General features: G+C 38.3%; 1 protein-coding gene across 1 annotated transcript in view; it reads left to right on the forward strand.

Annotated features, from left to right (window-relative positions):
- The window catches only part of TRANK1 (tetratricopeptide repeat and ankyrin repeat containing 1), a 43,857-nt gene extending 18,296 nt beyond the window's left edge, over positions 1-25,561 (forward strand). The window contains exons 9-24 of the mRNA XM_035318656.1: positions 654-824; positions 4,397-4,549; positions 4,918-5,169; positions 5,920-6,096; positions 7,521-10,379; positions 10,980-11,179; positions 11,637-11,774; positions 12,716-12,856; positions 13,475-13,631; positions 14,134-14,222; positions 15,805-15,908; positions 16,233-16,365; positions 17,285-17,430; positions 19,196-22,269; positions 23,469-23,565; positions 24,693-25,561. Of these exons, the coding sequence (XP_035174547.1) occupies positions 654-824; positions 4,397-4,549; positions 4,918-5,169; positions 5,920-6,096; positions 7,521-10,379; positions 10,980-11,179; positions 11,637-11,774; positions 12,716-12,856; positions 13,475-13,631; positions 14,134-14,222; positions 15,805-15,908; positions 16,233-16,365; positions 17,285-17,430; positions 19,196-22,269; positions 23,469-23,565; positions 24,693-24,807 (8,006 nt within the window). The 3' untranslated portion in view covers positions 24,808-25,561. The remainder of the gene's footprint in view (positions 1-653; positions 825-4,396; positions 4,550-4,917; positions 5,170-5,919; positions 6,097-7,520; positions 10,380-10,979; positions 11,180-11,636; positions 11,775-12,715; positions 12,857-13,474; positions 13,632-14,133; positions 14,223-15,804; positions 15,909-16,232; positions 16,366-17,284; positions 17,431-19,195; positions 22,270-23,468; positions 23,566-24,692) is intronic.
- Positions 25,562-27,315: the final 1,754 nt, after the last annotated feature.

A 27,315-nucleotide genomic window follows, 5' to 3' on the forward strand; every position in this document is an offset into this window, starting at 1 on the left:
AGTATTAAATACTGTATCAAGACCTTAAATCATTGTTATATTTACTGTATGTATGTTTTATCTGTAATCAATTTCAAAACAAGTATAGTAGTTTCCATTGAAAACAGTGGCACCTGCCATTGGTCAAACTAGAAAGCTTTGTTACAAGGCTTTATTACTAGAAAAATGTGTTTTATGCTGCATAGGAAAGAGAATCAGTACCTAGCTATATATATTCAAACGTGAATATGGAAGACTATGTTTTGTTAAGTGACCTTGCAACCAATAGAAAATCCTCCTGTTTTTATTTATTTATATACTAAGCAGTTTGCCTAGAGACTGGAGAACAGGATTGGGGCATAAAGGGAGGAGATGTGTTCCATGTGCTGCCTCTGGCCAGTGATATGCTTTTGAGGAATCAAGTTGTTTTGTTTTTGTTCCATTTTCCCAACTTCTAATAATGAGGATAGGGTTTCACTTTTTTTTTTAACAGCTCTTTAGTTTCTTTTGGGGACAATATCTAACTATTTTTGGGGATAATACCTACATAACATTCTTATGACACTGGAAAAAATAACTACTTAAAATTTGTTAGAACTATGCCACGATCTTTAAAACAAAGAACCTGAACAATGGGAGTTACTCTTATAATGCTTTTTCTTGTAATATTTTAGGTCAAACAGAAGATGTGCTCATGCTCCTGAGTTTTGGGGTTGACCCTACCATTCCAGATGCACGGAAAAGATATGTCATAGATATCTTGAAAAAGAATAAAAACTTTAATGCTGTCAAAGCAGTCAGAGATCACACTGAGAAACACGCTTCTTCCTCTGTGGAATTGGAAGGTACTGCATGGACTCTGTACTCTTCCTGTTTTTGAATTAGGTGCTTTAGGTACAAAATTGTTTCATTTGTAATTGGTAATAGCAGGTGGATTTTATGTAACCCTCTGTATGAGTCTTCACATTGACTCAATGTTTAACACTGTGTCCTTGTCTGAAGGTGTCTGCTGTCCAACTATGTTCTTTAATTACCATGCAATCATGTAATAAGTAACTACAAGTTGCACCAAGTATCTATAAGCTGCTGGTGTTTGTTTTTTCTCCTTAGCACAAGGCTCCCTCCCACCATGACTAAGTGCCAGGTCCTGCACTTTAATCACAGCAATCTGATGCAATGAGGCTTGGGGCAGAATGGATGGGAAGCTGTGCAGAGGAAAAAGATCTGGGGGTGCTGATTCATGCTTACCTGAACATGAGCCAGCAGTGCCAGGTGGCCAAGAAGGCCAATGGCATCCTAGCTTGTTTCTGGAATAGTGCAGCCAGCAGGAGCAGGGAGGTGGTCATCCCCCTTTCTCCCTATAAGAAGGGCATCGAGGCCCTGGAATGTATCCAGAGAAGGGTTATGAAGCTAGTGAAGGGCTTGGAACACAAGTCTTATGAGGAACCTCTGAGGGAACTGGGGTTGTTTAGTCTGGAAAAGAGGAGGCTTGGGGGAGACCTTATTGTTCTCTACAGCTACCTGAAAGGAAAATGTGGGGAGCTGTGGTTGGCTTCTTCTTGCAGGTAACTAGTGATAGGACTAGAGGGAATGGCTTCAAGTTGCACTAGGGGAGGAAATTGTCCTGGGTCTGTCCCCTCCCAGCTCCTGCTGCACCCCCAGCCTGCCTGCTGGCAGGACAGTGAGAGAACCTGAAAAGTCCTTGGCTTAGTGTAAGCACTGCTCTGCAACAACTAAAACATCAGTGTGGTATCAATGTTATTCTCATCCTAAATCCCAAATGCAGCACCATCCAGCTACTAGGAGGAAAACTAATTCTATCCTATCCAAAACAAGGACCAAAATGAGGCTGGAAGTTCTGAGACATTTCTTCTTAGAGTAGTCAGGCATTGGAACGGGCTGCCCAGGGAGGTGGTGGCTTCACCGTACCTGGAGGTGTTCAAGGAATGGTTGGACATGGTGGTTAGGGACAGGGCTTAGTGGGTGATATTGGTGGTAGGGGGATGGGACAGTAAGATGGCTGGACCTCCAAGATGATCTTGGAGGTCTTTTGCAACCTAGATGATTCTTAATTCTGATAGAAACTTTAATCTTTTTGATGCTTTTTTTAGTTTTGACCTTTTGACCTTTACCTTCATTTTTGGCTAATGAAATGCATGGTAAAAGTATTCGTAGTATATTTTAAAATGCTTTTAACAAAGAAAAATGCTGACCAAAAAGAGAAGCCCTGAAATGATGACCATGTGTGTGGAGAAAATGCTGACCTGTTTTGAAAACAAAATAGTATTTTAGTGAAAGCTCTCTGTTCACAAAGTTTTAGCCCTCTTTGATCAGTGTGGGTGATAAGCAGCTAACACTCCTCTCTTACTTAGAAAATTTCAATGTCTTTGCATGGTAAGGGAAAAGAGCAGAACTACCAGGCTAAAGCTAAGAGCCTCTCATAACAAAATGGAGGAGCTGTAATTTATTTACACTCTTGAAGTTTGGATGAACTTCGAAGTATTTTAAAAATATATTGATATTTCTAGGCAGTTTTTGAAAGACCTGTTGTCTTACAGAAAGATACAAATCTTAAATTTCCCAGTGCTAACATGAAATTTCATCAACTGGGATACTAAACTGGTTTCTAGTCTACTCTTTTATATAAAGCCTGTCAGTTCTGAAAAAGACTCACTTGTCTATCTAACTTTCCGTATTAGAAACTAATGTATGATTGCCTAAACTAATGAATGATTGCCAAAAAAGCAGGCATTTTCTTTCTCATGCCAATCAATTAGAATGAGAAAGCATTTAAATTTTAAATTGTATGATAAGACCCCTGTGTCAAAATATCAAGACTCTTATGACTTATTGTCTGCCTTAAGAAATAGAGTATGGCTGAACTGTCTGAACTGCAGTATGGTCAGAGAGATGCTGGTTGGGATGGGAGATGAGGAACTCTTACCCAAAGGATGAAGGGTCCCTGCAGAAAGAAGGTGCTTTCTTAGCAGTATGGCACTATAGCTTGGTTGCTACTTACAGCTCTAAAAGACTATAGTTGTGCCACAGACCAACAGAGGATCCAGTTCTAGGAGGCTGCTTGGAGAAGCACTTGTGAGCATCCATGTGTGAACTGACTTGCCAGTTTGACAAGATGTTCCTGCGGGAGTTTGAGGTTCAGAAACAGGAGGCAGGCACTGCAGCTGACCTTTAAGTCCTGGTTTAGACTTCAGTTTCAAACAAGGTCTGTAAGTCCAAACATGTTTGCTCATCTTGAAATTTCTTCAGTATAATCTTTCTGAGATGGCTTGGTGCCTGATCTTTTTTCCCTGTCACTAGCCAACCAGAGCTTTAAAGTAATATCTATATTAGCCCAAAGCATAACCTTTTCAAACTAGAACTTCCTCCTATTGTGCAGATGTTGGGGCAAAAGACTGCACAGGCAGGTCAAACTTGGCAAAAAGTAAAGCTTGTAGACCATACCTCTGGTTTCCAGTAAGCTTATATGCAAAATACACATGAAAGCACTGGATTTCATTGCACTTGCACCTTCTGGATCCTGGCAAGCGGATTCCCACAGTTCTTGTTTCTTTACTGTAGAGATCTCTTGCCATTTTCCTGGAGAAGGTACTAGCATAGTGGTTCTCATAAAGTTTGTGTTGCTGCTGCTGTGGTGGTAACTGCTTTAGTTGGTGTTCTGGGTATCTCTGCGTGTCTTTTGTGGTCAATTTATTTTCTGCAGTGCACAGCTCCCAAGAGTTTTGTAGGCTTAAAGCAAAGCAAGAGGCTGAAGAACAAAGTGCTGCTTTATTCCAGGGGTTAATCCTGGTTGCTAAAAAGATGACCAGCCCTGTTTGTGTGTTTTTTTTTTTTTTTTTTTTTGCTCTAAGGTGTAAAGCTACTGTTTTGTTTAATCTTTGATATACTTATATTCCTCAGATCTTAGGAAAGTCAAACCAAGTCTTGGTTTTCATTTAAGAGGATGGTTATTAAGACATGTTTTTAAAATCTGCCATTGTTCATTATCTAAGTATCTCAAACTTATAGCTGTCATTCTGCTGTATGTTTCTGTGGTGGTTTTTATTTTATTTGTTTTTGTGAGTATTAAATGGGCAAATAATTTTATGGCCTTATTTCTTAAATGCCAGCAAGGATTCATACAAATTCAGGGCATCTGATTAAAATTGTATGCTGAAAACCACTGTTAGTCGCTTTTAAAAAAATCTTACCACTGTGAGGCAGCAATGTCTTGCCTGCATGCAGGTCAGCTTAGGAACTATTGCAATTTTCAGCCTGAGGTACTAATGTAAAGAGCATTTGAATGTATCAAATATGCTGTGGGGTATGAGGCATAATATAATGTATTACAGTCCTCCACTAAAAACATGACACCAAGGAATTGTTTTCAATTGTTTTCAGTTTCTGTAATATTTTGCAGAGGAAGATAAAAGCAGAGCTGTAGTTGACTCTTTCCTGGGTGCTCTTGAACACTTCATCAAGTTCTGCAGTTGTGAAAATGGGATACACAACACAAATCTATTGAAGAAAGATGCAGTTCAGGGATTTCTTAAACAACTTTCTTCTGTGAAAGGTACAGTGAGTTCCCATTTCTCCCCTTTCTTTCATTGTTGTGAAATACGTATTTGATGCTAACATACAGGTATTGTTCTTACTCTTCCTTCACTTCCCTGTTTATGCAAGTGATATTACTGGAACAATATGCTTTTATTTATTTTTACTGTTGTGTTTCACATTTAAAGCCCACCAGAATACACGCACAAAAGAGTATGATGAATCAGTGTTCAAACTTGTCTCTTAGCATCAAGACAGAAGGATGCGAGTGTAGAATTTTGCTGCTGTGTGCTTTGATTTTAATGAGCTCATCTGAAATTTGTTTACATGGAGATGTATTTTATTGTCTGTTTTTGACCAAGTTACGTTATCCTGACTGTCTTGCAGAAATCCCTGCAGGGGCCGTTTGCAACATCTCCCAAGCATGTGCTAACAGCTTCATAAAACAGTTGTTGAAGAAGCAAATGTGGCATGAAGTTTTGCTGTTGCTAACAGGGAAAGCCAGTGGGGAAAAGACATCAGGTGGAGGACTCTTCAAAACCTGCAGTCTTTCAGATGTTGACATTAGCAGCGTTATCCAGCAGTGTGATGGATTGGATGAGCAAGTACAACTCATAAGATGCTTGATCGAAAGTGGAGGTGAAAAGCTGTAATACTAATGTCTTAAAAGATATGATATTTTATGCATGTTTGAAGCAATATAGCTTCAGAAATACAAAAGCATAGTTCTGTGGCTCTGTATAAATGTTAAGCTGTCTTTCAAGTGAAATTTGGCTGTCAGAGTTGGATTTGGAAGTAAAAAGGCTAAAGATTATTGCTGGTCACTTTTCTTGTAGTTTTCTTGGGTTTTAACTTCCCTGTCTTCAGCCACAGTGTTATCCTGGTAGAAACTGTGAGCCACAGTCTTTGGGTTCAGTCCATTGTCATGTCACAAGTAATTGGCTACTTCAGTGATTTAGGGGCCATGACCAGGTAACTTTCTTCTTGTAGTTAGTGTGGCCATCATTCTTGTTTTGCATGAGCCTTATTCCTAGGATTACTCTACCCTCTTTCACTTCAACTTCATGCTAGCTATAAATTACAGGCATACATTCCTGCTGCAGGCTTGTGAGTGGCTGACGTTGCAGAGGCTTTTTGTTTCACTCAATTACTGACCTTCTTGAAGATATGTTCTGGCATGTCTGTCTTCCTATTACAATGGAAGGACTGGTTGCTCAGATTATTGGAAGATCAGAGGTTTGAAGACTTTATTTAACAGATACACATAAAAGACTGATTGCTGAGTAGGCTTTTCTAAATGTCAGCATGTATCTCCTGATTAGCATTTTCTGTAGTTTGCAGATCTGTTGCATCAGATTAAACCTGATATTTTCATGTCCTTCATACCAGCTCTGCCAGATGGGACTGAGGCCAACTCTGAAATACCATTGCGAATATGCCTGGAAAAGAATTATTTTGAATTGGTGTATTTGCTGTTGATTAAGGGTGCAGATCCTAAGAACATCTCCATTGCACGAGGAGATACTCCTTTGCATGCTGCAGTTTACATCTACTTTGATAAAAAAGGTAAGGCTTTTGTGTGCCTGGGTCTAGGGGACACAAATGTCTTGAGCATATTTGCATCATTCTTTTTTTCCACAGCAACTGTTGAAAACATCCTATTTCTTCCATGTCTAGTCCACTTCTACTTTCACTGCTTTATTTAATGTGATAGTAGAGGCAGCAGACCAGGCTGTTTGGCCATGTCTCAGCCCCCAAACTTTGCAGACCAGAGGATATGTACCAGTCTTTATTAATCTGATGTGTTCTGCATTTTGTTTGCAGTGGCCGGGGCTACAAAGAGTTAATGGCAGCTCAGGTGACCAATGGGATTCAGGCATCTGTAATGTCTCCATCACTTACTGTTTTTTGTGACTGTATTCTTGTTTACTTAAACTGATTTAGAAAAGACAGTTCTTTGAAACACTAAAATTTGTTCTAGGTGGGAATGATGTAAATATGAAGGATCTAGGATATAAAGGCAGGGTGATGGCAGCAGACTTTGAAGGAAATCTGACAGTGATATCTAAAATCCATTCCCCTGTTTTTTTTTCAGTTGTAATTCAAGCAAAGTTTTGTTCAGAGGAGCGAGTGGCAGAACTGTTGGGCTTAAATGTAAATGTAAGAAATTCAGACTGACTCAAATTAAGCCCCAAAGTCAGGTTTGATTTTTTTCTTTAAGTTAAAGAAAAATTTATTCACTTTTAAACACACTTCATTACAATGGCTTTAGAGAGATTGAAAACATAAGTACTGCCAACTATAAGTTTTAAATCAGAAGAGTTAGAAATCTAAACATGCTATCTTTTAATTTTTTTTACTGTGCAAAGTTGTTGAGGTAAAATTCCTCTAATGACTTTGAGTCATGGATTTTATTAGGAAATAGATGTTTCACATATATTATCAAGATTAAATCACTTATCTGGATAATAACCAGGAAACTGTGGAGTTATTTCTTTATTTTTTTCAGGTAGGTATTGGACAAATTTTATCCTGTAGGAAATTGCTCTAGAACCGTCAGATATCAGGAAACAGTTGGGATTTGCCACAGGTTAGTTTAGTAACTCAAAGCTATCTGCTTCAGATCCCTTCAGCGTAGCATATTAAAATGAACCAGATGACCCCAGAGCAGTACCTAGAGCTTCCGCTTATCTACATGACCACAGTCACCAGCTTTTGGTAACTGATGCTAGAAGAAGAATGAATCTGTCTCTAACTGGATCTTAGAAAAAGGAGTGAAATTGACTGATGCTACAGGAGCAGTTGCAACACTAGAGATTTTTAGAGCTTTGCTGCCACTGTCTTTCCTGAATACTGAATAAGCTGTAATGTAGAACTTGTCTTTTAAACAAAAATCAAATTGTTTTCAGTAGCTGTAGGAAAAAAGTACTAAAAATTGTTGGTCTACAAAGCAGCATTGTAAAGGAACCAATTTTTTTTGTTGTTTTCAGATGGCATTGGTTTAAACATCCTGAACTTTCTGCTTGATCTTTTTGCTTCAAGACCTTCTGACTTTCCATATCTTAATCCAAATGTACAAGATAAGAATGGGGATACAGTGATGCACATTATTTTTCAGAGAGGATTTTTAAAGCAGGCAAAGAGAATATTGGATTCATTGGCAAAATTTGATATTAACTTTAATATTAAAAACAAACTGGGAAGAGATGTGAGGCACAGAATTAAAAAAAATGACCCACTGCTACTTGCTTGGAAAACTGCTGTATCAGAGAAGAAGTACCGGCAGGATGTAGTAGGACAGTCAGCTAAAACACCAAAGTCTGCTCCAGCCTCTGCCATATCACAGACAAAGAGTGCAGGATGTTCTTCATCTGGGTCATCACTAAAAGCACCATCTGGAAACACAACATATAATGATGTAAAAACCTTGTGTTCTGTAAAGACAAAAAATGATCAGTTGGTGAAGCAGGAAATGGAAAAAATAAAGAACCCCTTAACTCTGCAGGAAAGTCTAGTGCAGGAAATCAGAGCTTTAATTCAGCAACTAAAATCAGGTGACACCTTAAATGATAATTCTCTGTTACAAAAGCCATTTTCAGCACAGACTAATATAGAAGAGGGAAAAAGAGAATCATCACAACCTTGTGGAAATGTGGTTAATCCTGAAGGAAAAGGGGATGACTGGAAGAAAAAGAAAGAAGCACAAGAATTTAGTATGGACCTCTCTAATGGAGAGAAGGAAGAACCAGAGGAAGAAGGGGAGATTCTGGATATAGAGGCACATGTACAGGAGTTTGATAACATGACCTGGGAGATAGAGTGCACTCCTGAAACGCTGAAGATGTTGAGCAGCAAAGCTGTACCTCCTTATCTGAAAACTAAAACTATAATGACAATTAAGCATCTTGGCAATGGGGAATGGACTAGGGTCCTTCAGAAGCCACTGAAACATTTGAAATCTGATATCCAGCTCTATGAAGCCAAACTGGGTAAAGGTGCAAGAATGCTATGGGAACTTGCAATTGACTTTTCTCCTCGTTGCAGTGAGAGTGCAGAAAAGATAATGGAGACAGAACAGACAAAATGTCTTCCAGAAAAATCAGGAAGAGTTTATACAGAAATAATCAGAATTTGGGCCATTGTTCTCGACCACTGCAAGCTGAAGCGTGTCTTAGATAACATATGTATGTCCTACAATCGGGGTTTATCCTGCATCTTAAGGAAGAAGCTCAAGGGCATCAATAAAGGACATCAGAACTACAACAGGACAGTAAAAAAGCATGTTCCGCAATGTTACATTGAAGATCTGGAAGTAGAAAAATTGAAAGAACATACTTTCCCTGAGTATTTCCCTCCAGCCAGTGCAGCAGAAATGGAATACAATGTAATGAAATTCCACAGTTTCAGTACTAACATGGCGCTTAACATTATAAATGATGTACATTCTGCTGTTGAATACCCGTTCCGAGTGGGGGAGTTGGAGCATGCAGTAATTAACCTCAATCCAAAGCCCATAGAACCAATCATTCTAATTGGACGAAGTGGGACAGGGAAGACAACTTGCTGCTTGTATAGGATTTGGAAGAAATTCTACTTGTACTGGGAAAGATCCACCATGGCAAATAGTCCTCTGCTGGCAAGGCAAACTTGGCAGCAGAAGCAGTGCAGTGAAGCTGAAAAAGCGAGGTTAGAGAAGGAAGAGCATGAAGAAAAACAAGGTAGTGATGGTTCCAGTAAGGAGCAGGTGAGTGATGAGCCAGACAGTGAGGATGAAAAGGTTCCTGTGGACACAACTGGTGGAGAAACAAAGCCATGTGATGACCATGAAGACCATGTGTGTAGTGCAGGAACACTAAACAGCCTGGAACACCTGCACCAGATCTTTGTGACAAAAAATCCTGTCTTGTGCCAGGAGGTTCAGAAGAATTTCATTGAACTTAGCAAGTCATCTAAGATAACCAGTCACTTCAGGCCTCTGGAACCAAGCGTTCATAGACTACAAGACATTAAAGATGAAAATTTCCCACTGTTTGTCACCTCCAAGCAGTTGTTGCTGTTACTGGATGCATCCATGCCTGACCCGTTTTTTCCAAGGAATGAAGATGGAAGCCTTAAAAGAGCTATTCCTGGTTGGAGTCCCCAGGAAGAGTTGGTGGTGCCAAATTGGCAAGATGAGGATGAAGAAGGTAATGCTGAAGCAGAACATGATGAGGAAGGAGCTGCAGATGCATACTCTAGGGAAAGTGACCCTTGTACTTTTGTGACTTACGATGTATTTGCAAATGAAATATGGCCAAAAATGGTGAAAGGTAAAAGCTTGTACAATTCTGCACTGGTTTGGAAAGAAATAAAATCATTTCTGAAAGGCTCTTTTGAGGCACTGAGTTGCACTGGGGGTAAACTCACTGAGGAGGGGTACAAAAAGCTAGGTCGGAAGAGATCGCCGAACTTCACAGAAGACAGGAGTGAAATCTATCGCCTCTTCTGTCTTTATCAGCAAATAAGTTCTCAGAGAGGCTACTTTGATGAAGAAGACTTACTATATAATTTATCTCAAAGACTGTCAAAGCTCAGTGAGCAGCCATGGTCCATCCATGAGTTTTATGGTGATGAGATTCAGGATTTCACCCAAGCTGAGCTAGTGCTGTTAATGAAATGCATCAATGATCCTAATGCAATGTTTCTAACTGGTGACACTGCGCAGAGCATAATGAAAGGAGTTGCTTTTCGTTTTAGTGATCTGAGGTCACTGTTTCATTATGCAAGCAAGAACTCCATGGACAAGAAACAGCGTGTTAGAAAACCAAAAAGGATATATCAATTGTACCAGAACTACAGGTCCCATTCAGGTAGAGTAACAAATTTATGATTTCAGTCTGTGCTTTTCAGATGTCACAAATTATTGAAGTTTTCTACTGGATAATTCAAAGCATCTTTAAGCGGGCTCTTTTTTTTTTAGATGATGAGCTTTTTGTGATTTGAATCCTGTGTTTTGACATTTCAGCTGGAAAACCAAAAATGAACACTTTAAAAATAGTAACTCTTCAAACACTCATGCTTACTGCATGTTTTGTCTATATTTGACCTAAATGAAAGCCTAACAGAAAGCAGTCATACATGCTTTTTCGGCTCCATTATCAAATTGCTAGATTTTGCAGGATTGAGCTGCTTCTGTTTTTCATATTACTCTTGTTTATGACCTTGATTTTTACGAGAACACTTAAATATTTCTAGCATGTTTTAGATCTATGCAGGCCCAAGAATGAGGTCTACTCAAAATAGTAGAAACAAAGTGGACCTTACAGCTTCTTTCTTCTCTGACTAGTAGCTGTTTTTGTCATATTTCTTGATATTTTTTTTCAAAATTCTAACAGTCTTTTCAGTGTGTTTGCAATCAAGTGTGAGGCAGCCTGGCTGAAGTTTAAATATCTATATTCTGCTTGTCGTAGGTATTCTCCGTCTTGCATCTGGAGTGGTTGATTTGCTTCAGTACTATTTCCCAGAATCTTTTGATCAGCTTCCAAAGGACTGTGGTCTCTTTGATGGACCCAAACCTACAGTCTTGGAGTCCTGCAGTTTTAGTGACCTAGCAATTCTGCTGAGGGGCAATAAAAGGAAAACACAACCCATTGAATTTGGAGCACATCAGGTTTGGTTTTCTTAGGTATACAGCTTTTTACAGATTCTTCCAGCTCTGTTGCTAATTAAATAATCACTTTAAAAGATATTATGGACAGTCCATGTAAGCCCTTGTATCTTACTGATAAATTATGCTTTTTAAACTTTGAAACCTTCATTGTGTTGGTTTCTATTTCTTTCTTTCTTAATGCATCTTTGTCTCTTTCTGCTCTTCATTGCATCAGATAATTTTTTTTTCCTATTCTTACGTAACTCCAAATTTTCATACACCAGATATGCATCTGTCCCACTGTACTATGAATTTGTCAGCCTTCTAGGGGCAGCTTTGCACAGTGTGCTGAAATGTCTGTTAAATGTTGTCTGGTTTTGAGAAACCTCTTGCTTTATCTTGACATACTTGTTTTCTGCCTGTGGCTGTTACTTTTTTGCTTTCTAACATGTTCTTTTATTAATATATTTTATGATAGGTAGTATTAGTGGCAAATGAAACAGCAAAGGAGAAAATACCAGAGGAACTCAGTTTAGCACTTGCACTGACAGTTTATGAAGCAAAGGGCTTGGAATTTGATGATGTACTCCTTTACAACTTTTTCACAGACTCGGAGGTATTTAATTCTTACCCATATTCTACATTTTTTCTTAATGTGTTGATTTTACATGTGATCTGTCTTTCCAGCTGGAGAATGATTCAGTTTCCTCTTCAGGCAGGTGGCTTCATCACAGTAGAAAATATAGTTCATAGGTTTATGAAGTGAGAACCTGTCTTCCCTTGGTGCTACATTTTCCTTCAGACTGTCTCTTCTCATTTCAGGGAGAGCCTTGGGGTTCACAGAACAGTGGGTGTGTGCACATACTTCTGCCACATACCTAGACTATTCTGTTAGCTTGCAATATGTCCCTCCTGGTCTCTGTTCAGGTCAGAAATGAATGTGACAATCCACCATTCTTGCATACCTTTTACCAGCGGTGCGGGGTCCTGAAAAAATCACCTTAGACTCCCTGCTTTGCATCACCACTGTGTTCACAGTGCAGTTTTTTTTAGTGTGCTTACAGACTTGAAATTGTCTGCCAGCCCCAGATAAGTTGAAACAGATTTTTATTTAATTAGAAACTTAACACAACTATGTTTAGAAGCAAGTTGTGTGTGCATGTGTGTGATGAGGGAAGCATGCTCTATAGCCATCCACAGCTTCCAGAAAACTCACTCTGGTCTAGCTCAGGAGTTGTTAGGAAACTTGGAAAGGTCTCAGTCTTAGCAGAGATTATCTTCCCTAGTATGACCTTGGATGAAGAAGGCTTTCCTTCCTGAAGGTGTTGTGGCTCTTATCTATTCCCTTTTCCCCCCTTCTAGTTCTCCAGGTAGCTCAGACCCTGCCTCTCCAGGGGTTGAGGTAGCTCCAGAACTGGTGGGGATCATAGAATCATAGAGTATCTTGAGTTGGAAGGGACCAACAAGGATCGAGTTCAACTCCTGGCTCCCCACTTTTGCATATATGGGCAGTAGTGATTGCTGTATACAAGTAACCTCATTCTTTTAACACTTTAGGCTAGCAAAGAATGGAAGATCATTTCTTCTTATGTTCCGGATTCAGATATGCAAGTAGGAAGCAAACTGATAATTGAAGTGCCTCTAGAGGATGCTACTGATTTGCAAAAGAGACCTCCTTTTAATGTAGAAATGTACAAGGTGAGTTTTTTCATAACATTGGGAATAGGAAGGATAAACTTCTAGAAATTGGGAAGTTTCTTCAAGAATGTTTATTGAGGATGTCTTATCTTTTGTGTAGCTTATATATAATCTAACCTTGATTTTTTTGAAATATTTTTTTTGTGAATGCAATTTGTTTAAAAAAAAAGTCTATGCATTAGATTTCTCAGTATTTTTACCATAGTTAAACACTGACAAGCTGTTTTGCTATTTGTTATTTTAGTCTGGTTTCAGATCACTATCATCCACTTAAAATTAAGGAAACTTTTTAGGCTCAATTGAGTCAGATATCTTCAGAATTGTACTGTGGGGAAAAAAAAAACAGTTCCATGTGCAAGTAATTAAAACAAGTTGGACAGTCAGACTTACAGCTGCTAGGTTTTGCTGTAGCAGTAGTTTGCAAATTAGCTGGACAATTGCTTATGTAGTTTAAAAATCACATTTAATACTTAGACTTGCTTAAAGATGCATTTTGTTATTCACTGTACATATTCGCCATTTTCTTAAAACTGCAAAGTGTGTCACTTTCTAACAACTTAACTCATCTGATATTCTATCTTATTTTATTTTGATTTTGTTGTTCTTGTTCTGCTTCAGATACTGAATGGAGAACTGAAGCAATTGTATACTGCCATTACAAGAGCCAGGGTCAATCTTTGGATATTTGATGAAAACAGTGAAAAACGGGCTCCAGCCTTTAAGTACTTCATCAAAAGGGAACTTGTTCAGGTTGTCAAAACAGATGAAAATAAAGGTAAAGGTATCATAAGTCTTCCTTAATAGACTCTGAAACAGGACAGCCTAATGAATGCTGTCTTGCTTTCAGGCTGTGTAATAATGTTAAACTCTTTGGTCCTTCTAACAGTATGCATTGATAATGTCCTTGCAAATTTCCCCTCGTTTCAATGGGTTTTATTTGTTTGGGCTCTAAAGATTAATTGCATATGTTAATAAATAACCTCATTGCTTATTCATTGACTTTTTTTACACAGTAATGAAGGTGGATTTACTCAAAAGTTTTGTCCAAAAAATAAACACAGTTTTTAGAGGCCTTTCAAAACTAAACCTGACTTTACTTATTTCCAGTGCTGGTTGGGTGGTATAAGATGTACTCAGTTACCATCATTGGTGTGAGTGCAAACCACACAGAATTTGGAATATTAGATCTTGATGCTTAGCTTCTGTCCATAGCAGGTGGTTACTGTTTTCTATCTATTCTAACATAAAATGATTTCCCCCCACCCCCACTGTCCTAGACTTAGATGACAGCATGTTTGCTAAAACTTCATCTCTAGAAGAATGGATTGCACAGGGAGACTACTACGCTAAACATCAGTTCTGGGAGGTAGGAACATGTGATAGCGTATGCTGAAATAAGGATTCTTGCCTATTTTGAAACCTTATTTTCTTTACTTCTATAACATTGTCTGTAAAACTGTACTGGCTCTGTAGCAGGCTTTATTTTCTTTATTTTGTGGTTTGTAGTTCTGTAGGTGTCTACAGACAACCTGGAAACAACTTGGAAGAAGTGGGGAGAGTAAGGCTTTTGTCTGTAATCCTAAATTCACAACCCAGAAATGTGCAGTCCTGTGAGGGAGAAAATGTTTTAATATGCGCAAATCAAAGATGACTGGGAAAAAGTTATTAACAATATGAATTGACTGGAACTTGTGAATTTAAACCACATGCTTGGCACTACCATTACACATTAACAGAGGCATTTATTTGAAATGTATTGACTTAGGTGATGATCTCATAGCCTTCTGTATTTTTTGGTCAATAATTAGGGATGGATACAAAACACTTATTAAGGAACAGCATGTAAGACCAAGGGAGTTTGCTACACTAAGAAATACAGACAATGTAGCAAAATCATGTTTAATTCTCTTATTACTTAAAGAACACTGATATTTTGCACTCCTTTATTTGCTGACTTGGTAGCTTATGCAGTCCAAATTTGGCATGACAGCTAATGGAGTGGAACTGAGTAATTTTTGGATACTGTTTTTGATAACGAAAGGAAAGTTTCCCTGTTTTGATGTAAGCAGCACATTTTTTTCTATGGAAAATAATATTTATAAGAAGGCAAAGATTAAAGTAATGGGTTGCTACTATACAGACAGTGTTTCTCTCTCCTTGGGGAAGGATGGGAGGGAAAGCAATTTCCTATTTGGACAGAAAATGATTTAGATAATAAACACACAGTTGAAAACAATCTGAAATGTAATAGCTATATTATCTGCTGTTCTGTTTTCTTCATAATCTGATCTTTGTGTATTATTGCTACATAAAAAGAAATAATCTGGGGAATTTTGCTGCTGTAAGAGTAGCTTGCAATATGGGATTTCCAAACAGAAGTAAATATGAAATTAATGGATACAATAAAGAAATACAGTGTGGCAAAATGAGCAAGATGATAATTAAGCAGTGGTTGCTTGGAACCTGGCTAACTTCCAATGATTCTCTTTAACTTATTACAGAAGGGGGATGGTAAGCTAAAAACATGAATAAATTTTCCATGTTCTCTGATCTAACTTTGCATGCATTGGTTTTCCTAGCTTTTATTAATACTGTTATGTGGCAGGTGCCTAGTGACTTACCAGTTAGTGGTTTGGAACACTATGCAAAATGCATGTGTGCTATTTGTGTCATCAGCCTACCAGGTATTTTGTTTTTACTACTTCCATGTAAATTTCATTAAACATTTTAATTAAAATTCTGATTATGGTATAGCTGCGTGTGGACTAACTTCAAAGCTTTTCCTGTTGTCCTAAAAAATATTCTGCAACCTTTTTTCTTTTCCTTCTCCTAGGCAATTTGCCAGTCTTTGTTTTCTGTTACAGTGACTGTAAAATTAAGTGTTGCTTTTATGTGATAAGCCATGAGTTGGATGCATGTGTGTGAATGCTGTATATGATCTCACCCAGGTGGCAGCCAAATGTTACCAAAAGGGAGGAGCATCTGAGAAGTCAAAGCTGGCCCTGGCACATGACACTGTTCTCAAAGTGCACTTGAAGAAAAGCAGCCCCAAGTATGTGAGTGGGTGTCATTCTGAGGCGCAACCTCATGAGTGCGTGGGGGGAAGATACCCAGGGAAGATGTCCTGTGGTTATGTCAGAGAAGCAACATGATGTGCTTTACCTCAAGGGGCTTTTTTCTTGGGCATAGGTAGGAGAGCGTATGCCATCAGCGATGCTCAACTCCAGTTAATCCCACTGCTTATTTGCTTTACCTCTTCAGTTTAAGCATGAAGAAGAAAATACGATGTCAATGTTGGTTAGATTCAGTGACAGATCTTGTGATTTTTAATTTCATTTAAAATGACTGTAAGAAATAACTTTTTTACTTTCTACAGGGAAAAGCAGATGGAATACATGACATTGGCAAAAACTTACTTGGAGTGTGGAGAACCAAACCTATCACTAAAATGCTTGCTTCAATCGAAGGAGTTCCGACTTTGTGCAGAACTGTGTAAAAAGTTAGGAAAGGTATTAAATCCTTATCCCTTTTCATTTTGCTACAGCTCTTTCCCCTCCAATTTGGTGCTTGTACATGTTTATAGAATGTGTAAAGGTGATCTCTTTCAGAACTCATAAGGTAATAGCATCTTTCTGTGGCATGGTAGTAGTTGAACTAAAACAGCTTTTTAAGCTGGGCCATTCAAGAGGAACACATTCAAGAAGGAAGCATTTGTCACAGAACAGCTGTAATAGCAATGAAGTGGATGATGATGCAGTTACATAGTCTAGGTTTATTTCTTTGGCTTTCCTCAAATAATCACCAGTCACTTCTGCTTTGCAGTTGAAAGTTAAATATAGATTGATTCATGAAACTTTACCTGTTACTTCATTCATATAATGCTCTGATTATTGTAGCTACGCTGATTACAGCCACCTAAATGGAACCCTGAAACTTGCAAGGTGTAAGGAATGTACTTAAAAAAAATTCTAAGCTTGTGGGGATATCTATCTTTTGGTGGAAATGCATTGCAGACAGTAGAAGTAATATAATTTTCCCCAAATATTTAAGATGCAAGATGAAGGTTCTCTTTCTGTAGATAGACCTGTTTTACTGTAATCCTGTTGATTTTTGAACAATTTGCAAGTCAACAGAAGCATGTGTGGTGTTTTTAATAATGGGCAGAGGATAGCGAGTACTTTGGAAATCCTGTAATACATTTAATTTTATGTTCTAGTTTTTCCAACATAAGTATTTTGAAGGCTTTTTTCAAATCTGTTTAGTTTTAATAATGGTTACTTTAAGGATTTGATTACATTAAAAGACTTTAAGTACATTTTATTAGTGTGCTTTTGTAAGAAACACCTATGTGGTGGAATTACTAAATTCTCTTGCGTAGTTTTGGATGTTTAGAGTACTTTGATTTCCTTATTGACTTCTGCATTGCAGATGAAACAAGCTGCAGTATACTATCAGAAAATCCAGTGCTTCAAAGAAGCATCTGAATGTTATGAACAAATTGAGGAGTTTGATCTGGCAATTAAGATGTTTTGTCAGGAGGAGCTCTATGAAGAAGCAGCAAAGGCAGTTGAAAGGTATCTTTGAAGACTGCATTGAAAATAATTTTATCTTTCATCTCCAACTCGTCATAATACAGCTGGCTTTCCATAAAACTTTAACAAGAGTTTTGGCTGGTGATTTTGTTTCATATGAAGTTAAACTTTGAATTTTCACTGGGGTCCTGATAACGTGAGCAAAGCATTCCGCAATAGTCACAGCTTGAGCAGTGACTAGCTTCATTTTCCTAGCCTAGTAGGAAAAATGAACTACACTACTTTTCCAGTTCTGTATTACTTACTAGTCATGCAAGTTTTTCCTTTGGCCAGTCCTCTGAACTAGTTTTAAGTATAACAAAATGCTTAATAGAAGTTAAATACTTTTCTAATACTTCATGGACTTAGTCACTTTGACTTCTGCAGGTGTATAACCATTAGATATGTGATATGTAATACAGCAGTCATCGTGGCAATTGAACTATTTGCCTCAAAATCTTTTAACTTAGAGCAAAGAATAGTAAACGACCAACTCATACTGCCTCTCTGAGAGAATCTTGGTTCCAGTCTCTCAGATGAGCTTTACCATACCATCTCCGCTATGGTCACTCAGGACAATTAAGAACCATTTCACACTGTTCTTGATAAGCTGACTTTATTAGTATCTTTTTGACAGAACTTTGCATCTGGCAGCATCCTTGTGACCTCATCAGAACACTCTTATGCAAACAGTTCATTTATTGGCCACACCTTTCATTACAAATAGCTTGATGACATTTTATGTATATATACACCAGTTAGACTTTCAGCAAGGCCTACAATAAATACACATTCACTGAGATCCTTTGTGATGTATATTTAATATTTCCTATGCTATGGCAACTGTTTTTTAAAGGACTAAAGCTGGTTTAATGTGTAGGGATAGTTTGGTCCAAAACTTCAAGCATTAAACTCACTTTACCAACTAATGATTTTTTTTTAAATCGTCCTCCCCAAATCATTCATGCAAATTCATCAGTGAAGGTACTAAAATCTGCACTCCCACCACTATCATCAGAAAATAGTAATGAAAGGCTAATAACAATTTACTTACCAATTAGGAAAATTACTCATTCTCAGCATGCAGGAGAGAATACTTTTGCAAGACTGGCTTAGGGTATATCTTAATAATTTGACTTCAGAAAGAAATAATTAATAGCTGAGTGCTGTAAAGTGTATGTTTTGAAAGATGCAGCTAGGTACTCTGCACAGGCACTTGGTAGGTAGCAAAGTGTATGTAGAGACATAAAACAGAATTGAAAGTTCTCTAAACTGACTGGTTTATGTAAGTTTTACAGGGTATTACCTATATTAACCTGTGAATAATTTATTGATATTCTATTTTATTTAATTCTGGATTCTGTTCATGCAGAGAACAATTCTACATTGAAGCTTGCTTTAACAAATGAAAGATTATCACTGGCAAAATGTGGTTAAAATAATTGGAAGTAGTGTTATGACAGCATGGATAAAGACTTACTAATGCTGTAACCCTTGCAATCTTGTTCATACCAGAAGTTTAATAGTCTTGTTTCAGGCAACCTTATGTAATTAAGTTTTTTTTGTAGGTCTTTAAGGATGGTGTGATTGTTTTTTTTGCTTGACAGGCATGGTGCTTAAAATAGTTGGCCTTTTTAAAAGAAGGGTTTCTTGGGACAGCTATTTGTTTCATGTTTTGGGGACTTAAAGAAAAATAGTTATTCTGTGTCTACATTAATCATTCTAGGTTAATCATCCATGGTAATAAATTGATGTATGTTTATTGCAGATATGAAGAGATCTTAAATACAAGAGGACAAATGGCTTCCAAACTATCATGTACAGCAAACCAGCTGTATTTAGAAGCAGCTGCAAAGTACCTAAGTATGAACAGAACTGAGGAAATAATGTGGGTCCTCTCAAAACTTGACATAGAGGATCAGCTTGAGTTTCTGAAATCTCGTGGATGCTTGCACCAAACAGCAGACTTACTGAAAAGAGAAGGTCGGCAAGAAGAAGCTGCAAAGCTAATGAAGCAACACGGGTTTGCTCTGGAAGCAGCCAACCTAACAACTATAAAAGAGTTCCGTGCAGCTTGCCTGCTTGCTGCAGCCCGTGCTGGTATGACTCACTGTTCAGAATCAGACATTGTGGACAGAGAAGTCATGCTAAGAGAAGTCCTCAAGCTTTGTGAAGAAACTAAGCAGAAATCTGGCATTGCTGAAGCTGTATTTTTGCAGGGAGCTCTGAAGGGAGACTTTGCAAAGCTGAGCAGCGCATATTATCAGTTTCTATCTCTGAATCATTCTGCTGGTGCAGTTGAAGTTCTCTTTGTGTTATCTCACTGCAGTGCTCCAAGCCAGGACATCCTCTTTAAGGCGACACGTGGCTTAATAGCTCTTCTAGATCTGGTTAGAAGTTTGAAGAAGGCAGCCACCAATGCAGAGAAAGATATGGTGAAATCATGCTTTGCCTATTTTGGGATTGTCCCAACAGGTGACAGTTGCTGCCAGGTGTCTCAAAATGAAGGTGAACCCATCCTCAAGTTTTTGTCAGACAAGTCAAGTCTAAAAGAGAAGAAGACAAAAGGTAGTTTCTCAGTAAGCACAGAGGATGTAAAATCAGCTTTGAAGCAGCATTTGCTAAGCAGGTTGTGTTCTATCATCCGTGAGTTACAGAAGAAACATTACCCTGGTATTTGTATCAAGTTCATTGTTGGCTTGAACTGTGAAGATAAAACCTGTGAGGATTTACATACGCCCTTGTTGCGCCATGAAGCAAGGGCAGTATTTCAATGTAAAATGCATCTGGCAGCAATAAATGGACTGCTCTTGGAAGCCACACGCACTTTCCCTGAAGAGCTACTGAGTCAGTGCAAAAGCTTTGACTTTTTGACTCCTGACAGATTTGCATCATGTAAAGCCCTCCTAGAAATATTTTTTCCTAATCACTTTCATTTGAGAATACTGTCAGAGAATCCAAAGGCATGCAAAGAAATACTGGTGTTCAGTAACATTGTTTCCAAACACTGTAGAGCAGTGTTGAATGAGTACATTGCATTTAAATTTCAAAATGAAGATGCTAGGGTAAGAAGAGAATCAAGTGACTTATGGTTAAGTGCCATGAAGGTTTTTCTCTTATCTTCAGGGTATCCTGAAGAATTTGAGAAACTTCTTTTTGAGGAAGAGGATGACTATAACAGGGAGCTAAACCTTGCTTTGTCAAAAGCAAAAGCCTCCCCAGAGTGTAAACATCACAGAGGACAGGTCAAAGGAATAGATGGCAGACATGGAATGTTGCTACCTGACAAAAATACAGAAAATACAGGAACACACTTGTGCTTCATTAGACTTCTTGAAAATTCATTTGAGCAACTTTATGTTCATAAGAACCCAGAAAACTGTAAAAGACTGTTTTTCCGTTTTATGAATGTCCTGGTCAAGAAATGCACAAGATTCCTGATTCCAAGCATAGGAAATACAGTGATGATGTTGGAGTTCCAGTACATTCTCTGTTGTGTTGTCCTGATGCGTCTCAACAAGAACATTACTGTGTGCTTTCCAAAGAGTTACATTGCTCTTATTCATTACTGGGATTTTTTGTTCAGAAGCAAGGACCGTAACAAAGAATTTACAGAGACATTTTCCATTATACAAGAGTATAGACCAAAAGACAGATATACAGCTGAACAGAATTTCAGATTTCATCTCTGTTATCTAGCAAAAATTTTATGTGGAGTTCATGGGAGGTTCTGTGTTCTTCTGGATGCTTTTGAGGGTCCTGCCTGCATAACTTCAGGGGAAGCTGAGCGAACTATAGTGCTGTGCTTAGTGATGATACTGAATGCTGGCCAGGTGCAGAATTCTACATGTAAATATCTCTTATACCAACACTTCCCTGAAATAAAGGCAATGCTGAAATCAATGAGAAAAGACTTTCCCTCTAAAGTGCCTAAAAGATTGCTACAAGTAGTGGAACAAGTAGCTGATGCTACACATGTAAGAGAAATTGCTGTAGCTCTGCAAGAGCTTCTGACAGAGCGAGACGCAGAGTACTTAGTTGACTGCCGATGGAAGTGGGACTCTGTGTACACTCAGGGGCGTCCACCCACATGGGGTGTTGTGTATGAAACTGTAAACCTTGACAGGTTTAGAACCTCTTTGGATAAGACAGAATATGCTGATGAGATAGAAAAGGAACTTGAAAGCAGTCAGTGCTTAGAGGACCAAAAGGATCCCCTAGAAGTGATTGCACTCAGCAAGCAACAAAAGCAAGAACAGAAAGCATCTGCTCAACGCCAGCTGCACCGTGTTTTCCATTTTGTGTTAATGTACATGAAGTGGAAAAGGAAGGCCTTCTCCAAAGCTGAGCCTGTTGCCATGGGAAGAGATAATTTTCTATCAGCAGTCTTCAAAAAAGCAGATATTGACCAAACTCAGTGTGATCTCTGTGGAGTCAGATTTATCCATAGCTCTGAGAACTACTTCAGCCGGACAGAAAGCATGGAAGCAGACACTCCTGAAGCTGTGACACCAACAGAGATCAGTGGGGAAGAAAAGTTGCAGGTGAAGAGAAATGCAGTTACTGTGTCCAGTGAAGCTTATATAGAGCACAGAAACACAGATGAGCACAAAAGTAATAATGATGCCTACAAAAACTATGCTGACTTTTTCAGAAGAGAAATAGATCCAAAAATACAAGATGGACTGGAAATAGTAGAGGCCATTACAGAAAAGACTTTCACCCAAGAATATTTAATGTATAAAGAAGGCTCCAAATTACACCAGAGAAAAATAAAAGAGAATATTAATATGATTTCAGATGCAGTAGAGGAAATCTATGAGAGAAAAGCCTGGGCTGAAGGTAGGACTTACTGGTTTTCTTTTAAACAATTTAATATGCCGTTTGTGGCCAGCCTTCTAGACAAAGCTCCATTCAAAAATCTTAATGTGGTAGAAAGAAATAAGTGCTATGTCAGGTAGCTGAGGAGAAGAGGTACTGAGACAGTAAGAAAATATTTTAAAGGCAAAACTAGTGTTATGAAGTCCAGTAACTTATGGTACTTAGGAAATACATACTTTGATATTACTTTCTCATTATTTTGATATATGATTTTTCTCACATGCAGAAAGCGTTATTCTATTATAATTTTTGCAAGTGAAATTGAATCACTGAGTAGCCTAGGAGCAAAATTGTTTAGGGCGCTTGCTGTGGGAAAGTGACATCTTAAATCAAAATATTGTTACTGACTTTAGCTGTAGAAATCCAACCCTGTCAAGTTGTTACATTGCCTGCGATGGCTGACAGTAATGAAAAAATTGAGTATTTAATATGTTCATCAGCTCTGATCAGTGCAATATGTTACATCTGTAACTGACTGTTAGGTTGTGGTCTTCCCGTTAATGTGCAAGCTTTCTCTTCACTCCTAATGGTCAGGGTTTTATATGAACAATGTTTTCTTATTACTTAGTTAGGTTTCTGCTCAGTGAACCATGACAGTTCACTGGTATAATGGATGTAGTAGATTGAATTAGGTAATAGTTGATTTCATTTGACAATTCTTTGAATGTTGCCTTGTTTTTTCACTCAGTGGAAGTATATTTACAGAAATGATTTGCCACTATTTGCCATTGAGTCTAGTTTTCTCTCACTTTATAAAGAGCACTTTTCATGTCCTTAATGGTACTGTTTGAAAAAGGACCGCAACATCTTGCGTCCTTGTTGTTCTTTGACGTGGAATTTCAGAGGGATAACAAAAGCCAGGAATTTTAATTCCCCGAAACAGATAAACCAGAATGTGTCCAAGATTTTCAGGTATAATTTAAAAGGGACAACAGGAGAAGCTCATCTCTCCATCCTTATAGTGCTAGTAATGTTGATTATTTTGGGGAGTAATACATACAGCATCTTCATGCATGGCAGTGAACTTTTTCTGTACTTGAAATCACTGGAGACTGGGACTTCTAGCTTTGCATCAGCATCATGCACATCTGTGTCACCATGTTTGGCTGTCAATCTCACAGCTAGTGTTCTTAGAGAATGCTAACTTTGCTTCATTTCAGCTGAAGAAATAATAACCAAACATGCCAACAAATTATTTGATGTAATTGATGAGGCTCATAAATGGCTGAAGAAAATGGACTTGCATAGGATGAAGGAGGAAGGTATGTTTTCAAATTACACAGACTTTTGTGCCCCCTAGAAAAGTCACTGTTTGGTAATGGTCTCTTAGTATCACTTTAATCTCCAGGTCAGCAGTGTTGTGGATGTTCACTTACCCTCTAGGCAACAAGAAACTCCACAGGTGAACTCTGCAAAGACATGAGTTATCTGGTCTTCCCTCAGCAGCTCTTCATAAAAGAGTAGGAGACTTACCTCTGGCTGCAGGGGGGCCCAAATAGAGCAAGCCCCCTGTCCTGGCACACAGTGAATCTGTGTGTGCACCAAGTGTGCGTGTGCATACAGATATACATGTAACTATGGTTCAGGTGCAGTCTTCAGGATTGAAACTTGGCCAGGGAACAGAAGAGAAGCTATCTTCATCTTCCCTAGTAAGTTAGTGCTGTTCCCCAACTGTGCTGCAAGAGTGCGTTTATTGGCAGTTAGCATTGAAAATCGGCTTCCTAATATAACTAACTTGCTTTAGAAGATTTATGTGGAGGAGAAAAAAACAAAACTACATGCTGTTCGATTTCTTTTGTTTTCATAGTCATTTCACTTGTGGTGTAAAACAAAGCAACATACTTCGATACAATCAATTACATCCTTTGAGAACAAGTTTAAAACTTCATTTTGCCCTCCAGTATGTTTAAGGTTTAGCACATATTTAAGTGGTATAGAATTGCAAAAATTACATAGTGTTAACACCTTCCTATTCCATGCAGTCTTAACTACATCTTCCTTGGGAGTGCTCTCACAATCTTACAAATAACTGTATACTCTTTCCCTCTTCTGAAGTCAGTAAGCAAATGTATTGTCTACTGAAACTGAACCTTGAGAGAGGAAGATTTTTTTTTTTAAAAAAAAAGCCATGACAATAGAAACAGATGTTCAATGTAACAAGGGCAGTGTAATGCAGCAAGGGGCTTAGCAGTCACTCCTTTCTAGCAGTGTTCCTAAGTATGCTAATTAATGATACACCTAATGCTTCTTAAACATGATTATACACATATGAAGATATGTTGATATAAAATTCTAGTGCAATAGCTTCTGCTTCTTATACTGTTAAGAGAAAAATATGTTGGATTTTTCCATTTCACATTAATTTCTTGTTCATTTTTTTATACAGACTTTGTACATGATGGAGACTTGGAAGACGAAGTAGAAGATGAAAGCATGGCTTTTGAAGAACTTGCCTGGAAAAAAAAGTCAAGAAAAAAAGGAAGATATGGGAAATTGTAATTAGAAATAATGTGCAGGTAGCTCTTCTATCCTCTAGTAGTCTAACCTTAGAATAAAATTCTACAATTCGTTAAGAATAAAGGGATGGGGTAAGAAATGGGAAAAGGGTATAGAAAAAATAACTTATGCTATTGTTTTTCATCACTTGTATTGTGTCAGAATAATTACCAGTCTTGTGATGGTGTAATTGATAAAACCTATGATGGGACAAACTTCCTTTTAAACTATGTGGTATCTGAAAGTAATCAATAGCCAAAGAAACAAGCAAGTAGGAAGAGTAATTGTGTTTATGCCTTATCTCAGGGATATCTTTCTACCTGGTCTTCATTTTCTTTTTCCCTGTTGATTTACCTTATCGTTCTGAGCTGGAATACTCAAAAAAATAAGAATACAGTTTTTCTGATTTTAAGAGGTTTTAATTAGTGTTTTTAGATTACCAACCTACTCTCTCCTGAGTCAGAAACTTTTGAGTTATTAGGGGAGGTACTTGGAGTATCCCTTTTTTTATATTTTTATAGACAAGAATAGTCATTTCTAAACACACTTTTTTGACAATGTACATACATATAATTAGATAGGTATGAAAATTATGGACTGTCTTCTATTTGAGTTTTGATACAAGCTGTTACCTGTACAGATTGAAATATAGATAATCTTTCTTTAAGGAGTATTATACATTGTGTTTTATAAACTTTAAAAGCCTTTTTGTAATGTATAATAACACTTTATAAAATTTGTGAGATGTTTAAACTAACATGATTTTCATCTTATTTTGAATGCTTTTATGAAAGCCATAGGTGACTGGCTACATGAGCAGGGTTACAAGTTAGGCCACAGTACCAGTACATACTGACACTATTTTACTTCTGGGATTTCAGTATCTCCAGCATACTTCAGTCTCCTTTAGCTAGTGTATTATTTAATTGTTGAAATATATTGCCTTGAAAAGGGAACTGCTTTGTACACATACTGTTTTAATAATTACCTTTTTGCCAAAAGCTTAGTAACTTGTTAGTATGCTCAATGTTTTGGAAGTGGGACAACTAAGCACCTAGAAAACAGTTTCAAAATATACACTGATAAAATGCAGTGCTAGTCACTTGGCATTGCTTAGAAATCCAGGATTAGAAAAGTTAGAGCATTAATGTGCCTTAATTGGTTATATTTTCTATAATATGTATTTTGCATTTGAAATTACTCCTAGAAACTTTTCTGAGTAGCTTCTTCACTTGACTATTTACTCATTTGTGACAATAAATGTTACCTAAAAGTTTTAAGGACAATTACAATTTAAAACTCCCTGTTGTCCACAGTTTAAAGATGTTTTTCTTTATGGGGAAAAAAATAAAACTTTAAGTATTATTGTAAAAACCGCAAGGAAGAAGAACAAATTATATTGCATCAGTTGCATCTAAGGTACATCTATGCTAATGGGCATAGATGTACCTGTACATAGATGTACAGCATGGGCAACAAACAGAAGGGGCTGGAAGCCATAATGCAGCAGGCTAGCTATGACTTGGTTGCCATCACTGAAATGTGGTGGGACCACTCATGACTGCAGTGCTGCAATGTCTCGATATAGGCTCTTCAGAAGGGACAGGCAACACGGAAGGGGTGGTGGAGTGGCTCTCTATATTAGAGAGTGTTTTGATGTCATCGAACTTGAGGCTGGGAATGACAAGGTGGAGTTGCTATGGGTTAGGATCAGCAGGAAGGCCAACAAGGCAGACATCCTGGTGGGGGTCTGTTATAGACCACCAAACCAGGAGGAGGGGACAGATGAGGAGTTCTACAGGCAGCTGGCAGAAGCTGCGAAATCATCAGCGCTTGTTCTCGTGGGGGACTTCAACTTCCCAGACATATTCTGGAAGCACAACACAACCCAGAGAAAGCAGTCCAGGAGGCTTCTGGAGAGCGTGGAAGATAGCTTCCTGATGCAGCTGGTTGGCGAGCCTACCAGGGGAGGTGCCCTGCTAGACCTTCTGTTCACTAACAGAGAAGGACTGGTGGGAGACGTGCTGGTCAGGTGCTGTCTTGGGCAGAGTGACCACGAAATGGTAGAGTTCTCTATACTCAGTGAAGTCAGGAAGGGGATCAGTAAAACTGCTGTCTTGGACTTCCAGTGGGCGGACTTTGAGCCGTTCAGGACACTGGTTGGCAGAGTCCCTTGGTAGGTGGTTCTGAAGGGCAGAGGAGTCCAGGAAGGCTGGGTGCTCTTCAAGAAAAATCTTAATGGCTGAGGAGCAGTCTGTCCCCACGTGCCCAAAGATGAGCCGGCGCAGAAGAAGATCGGCCTGGCTGAACAGAGAGTTGTGGCTCAAGCTTAGGAGAAAAAAGAGGGCTTATGATCTTTGGAAAAGAAGGTGGGCCACTCAGGGGGGACTACAAGGATGTTGCGAGGCGGTGCAGGAACAAAATCAGAAAGGCCAAAGCTCATCTGGAGCTATCTGGAGCTCAATCTGGCTACTGCTGTTAAAGACAACAGAAAATGTTTTCATAAATGTA

The sequence above is a fragment of the Oxyura jamaicensis genome, chromosome 2 (genome assembly GCF_011077185.1).
Source record: "Oxyura jamaicensis isolate SHBP4307 breed ruddy duck chromosome 2, BPBGC_Ojam_1.0, whole genome shotgun sequence".
NCBI lineage: Eukaryota > Metazoa > Chordata > Aves > Anseriformes > Anatidae > Oxyura > Oxyura jamaicensis.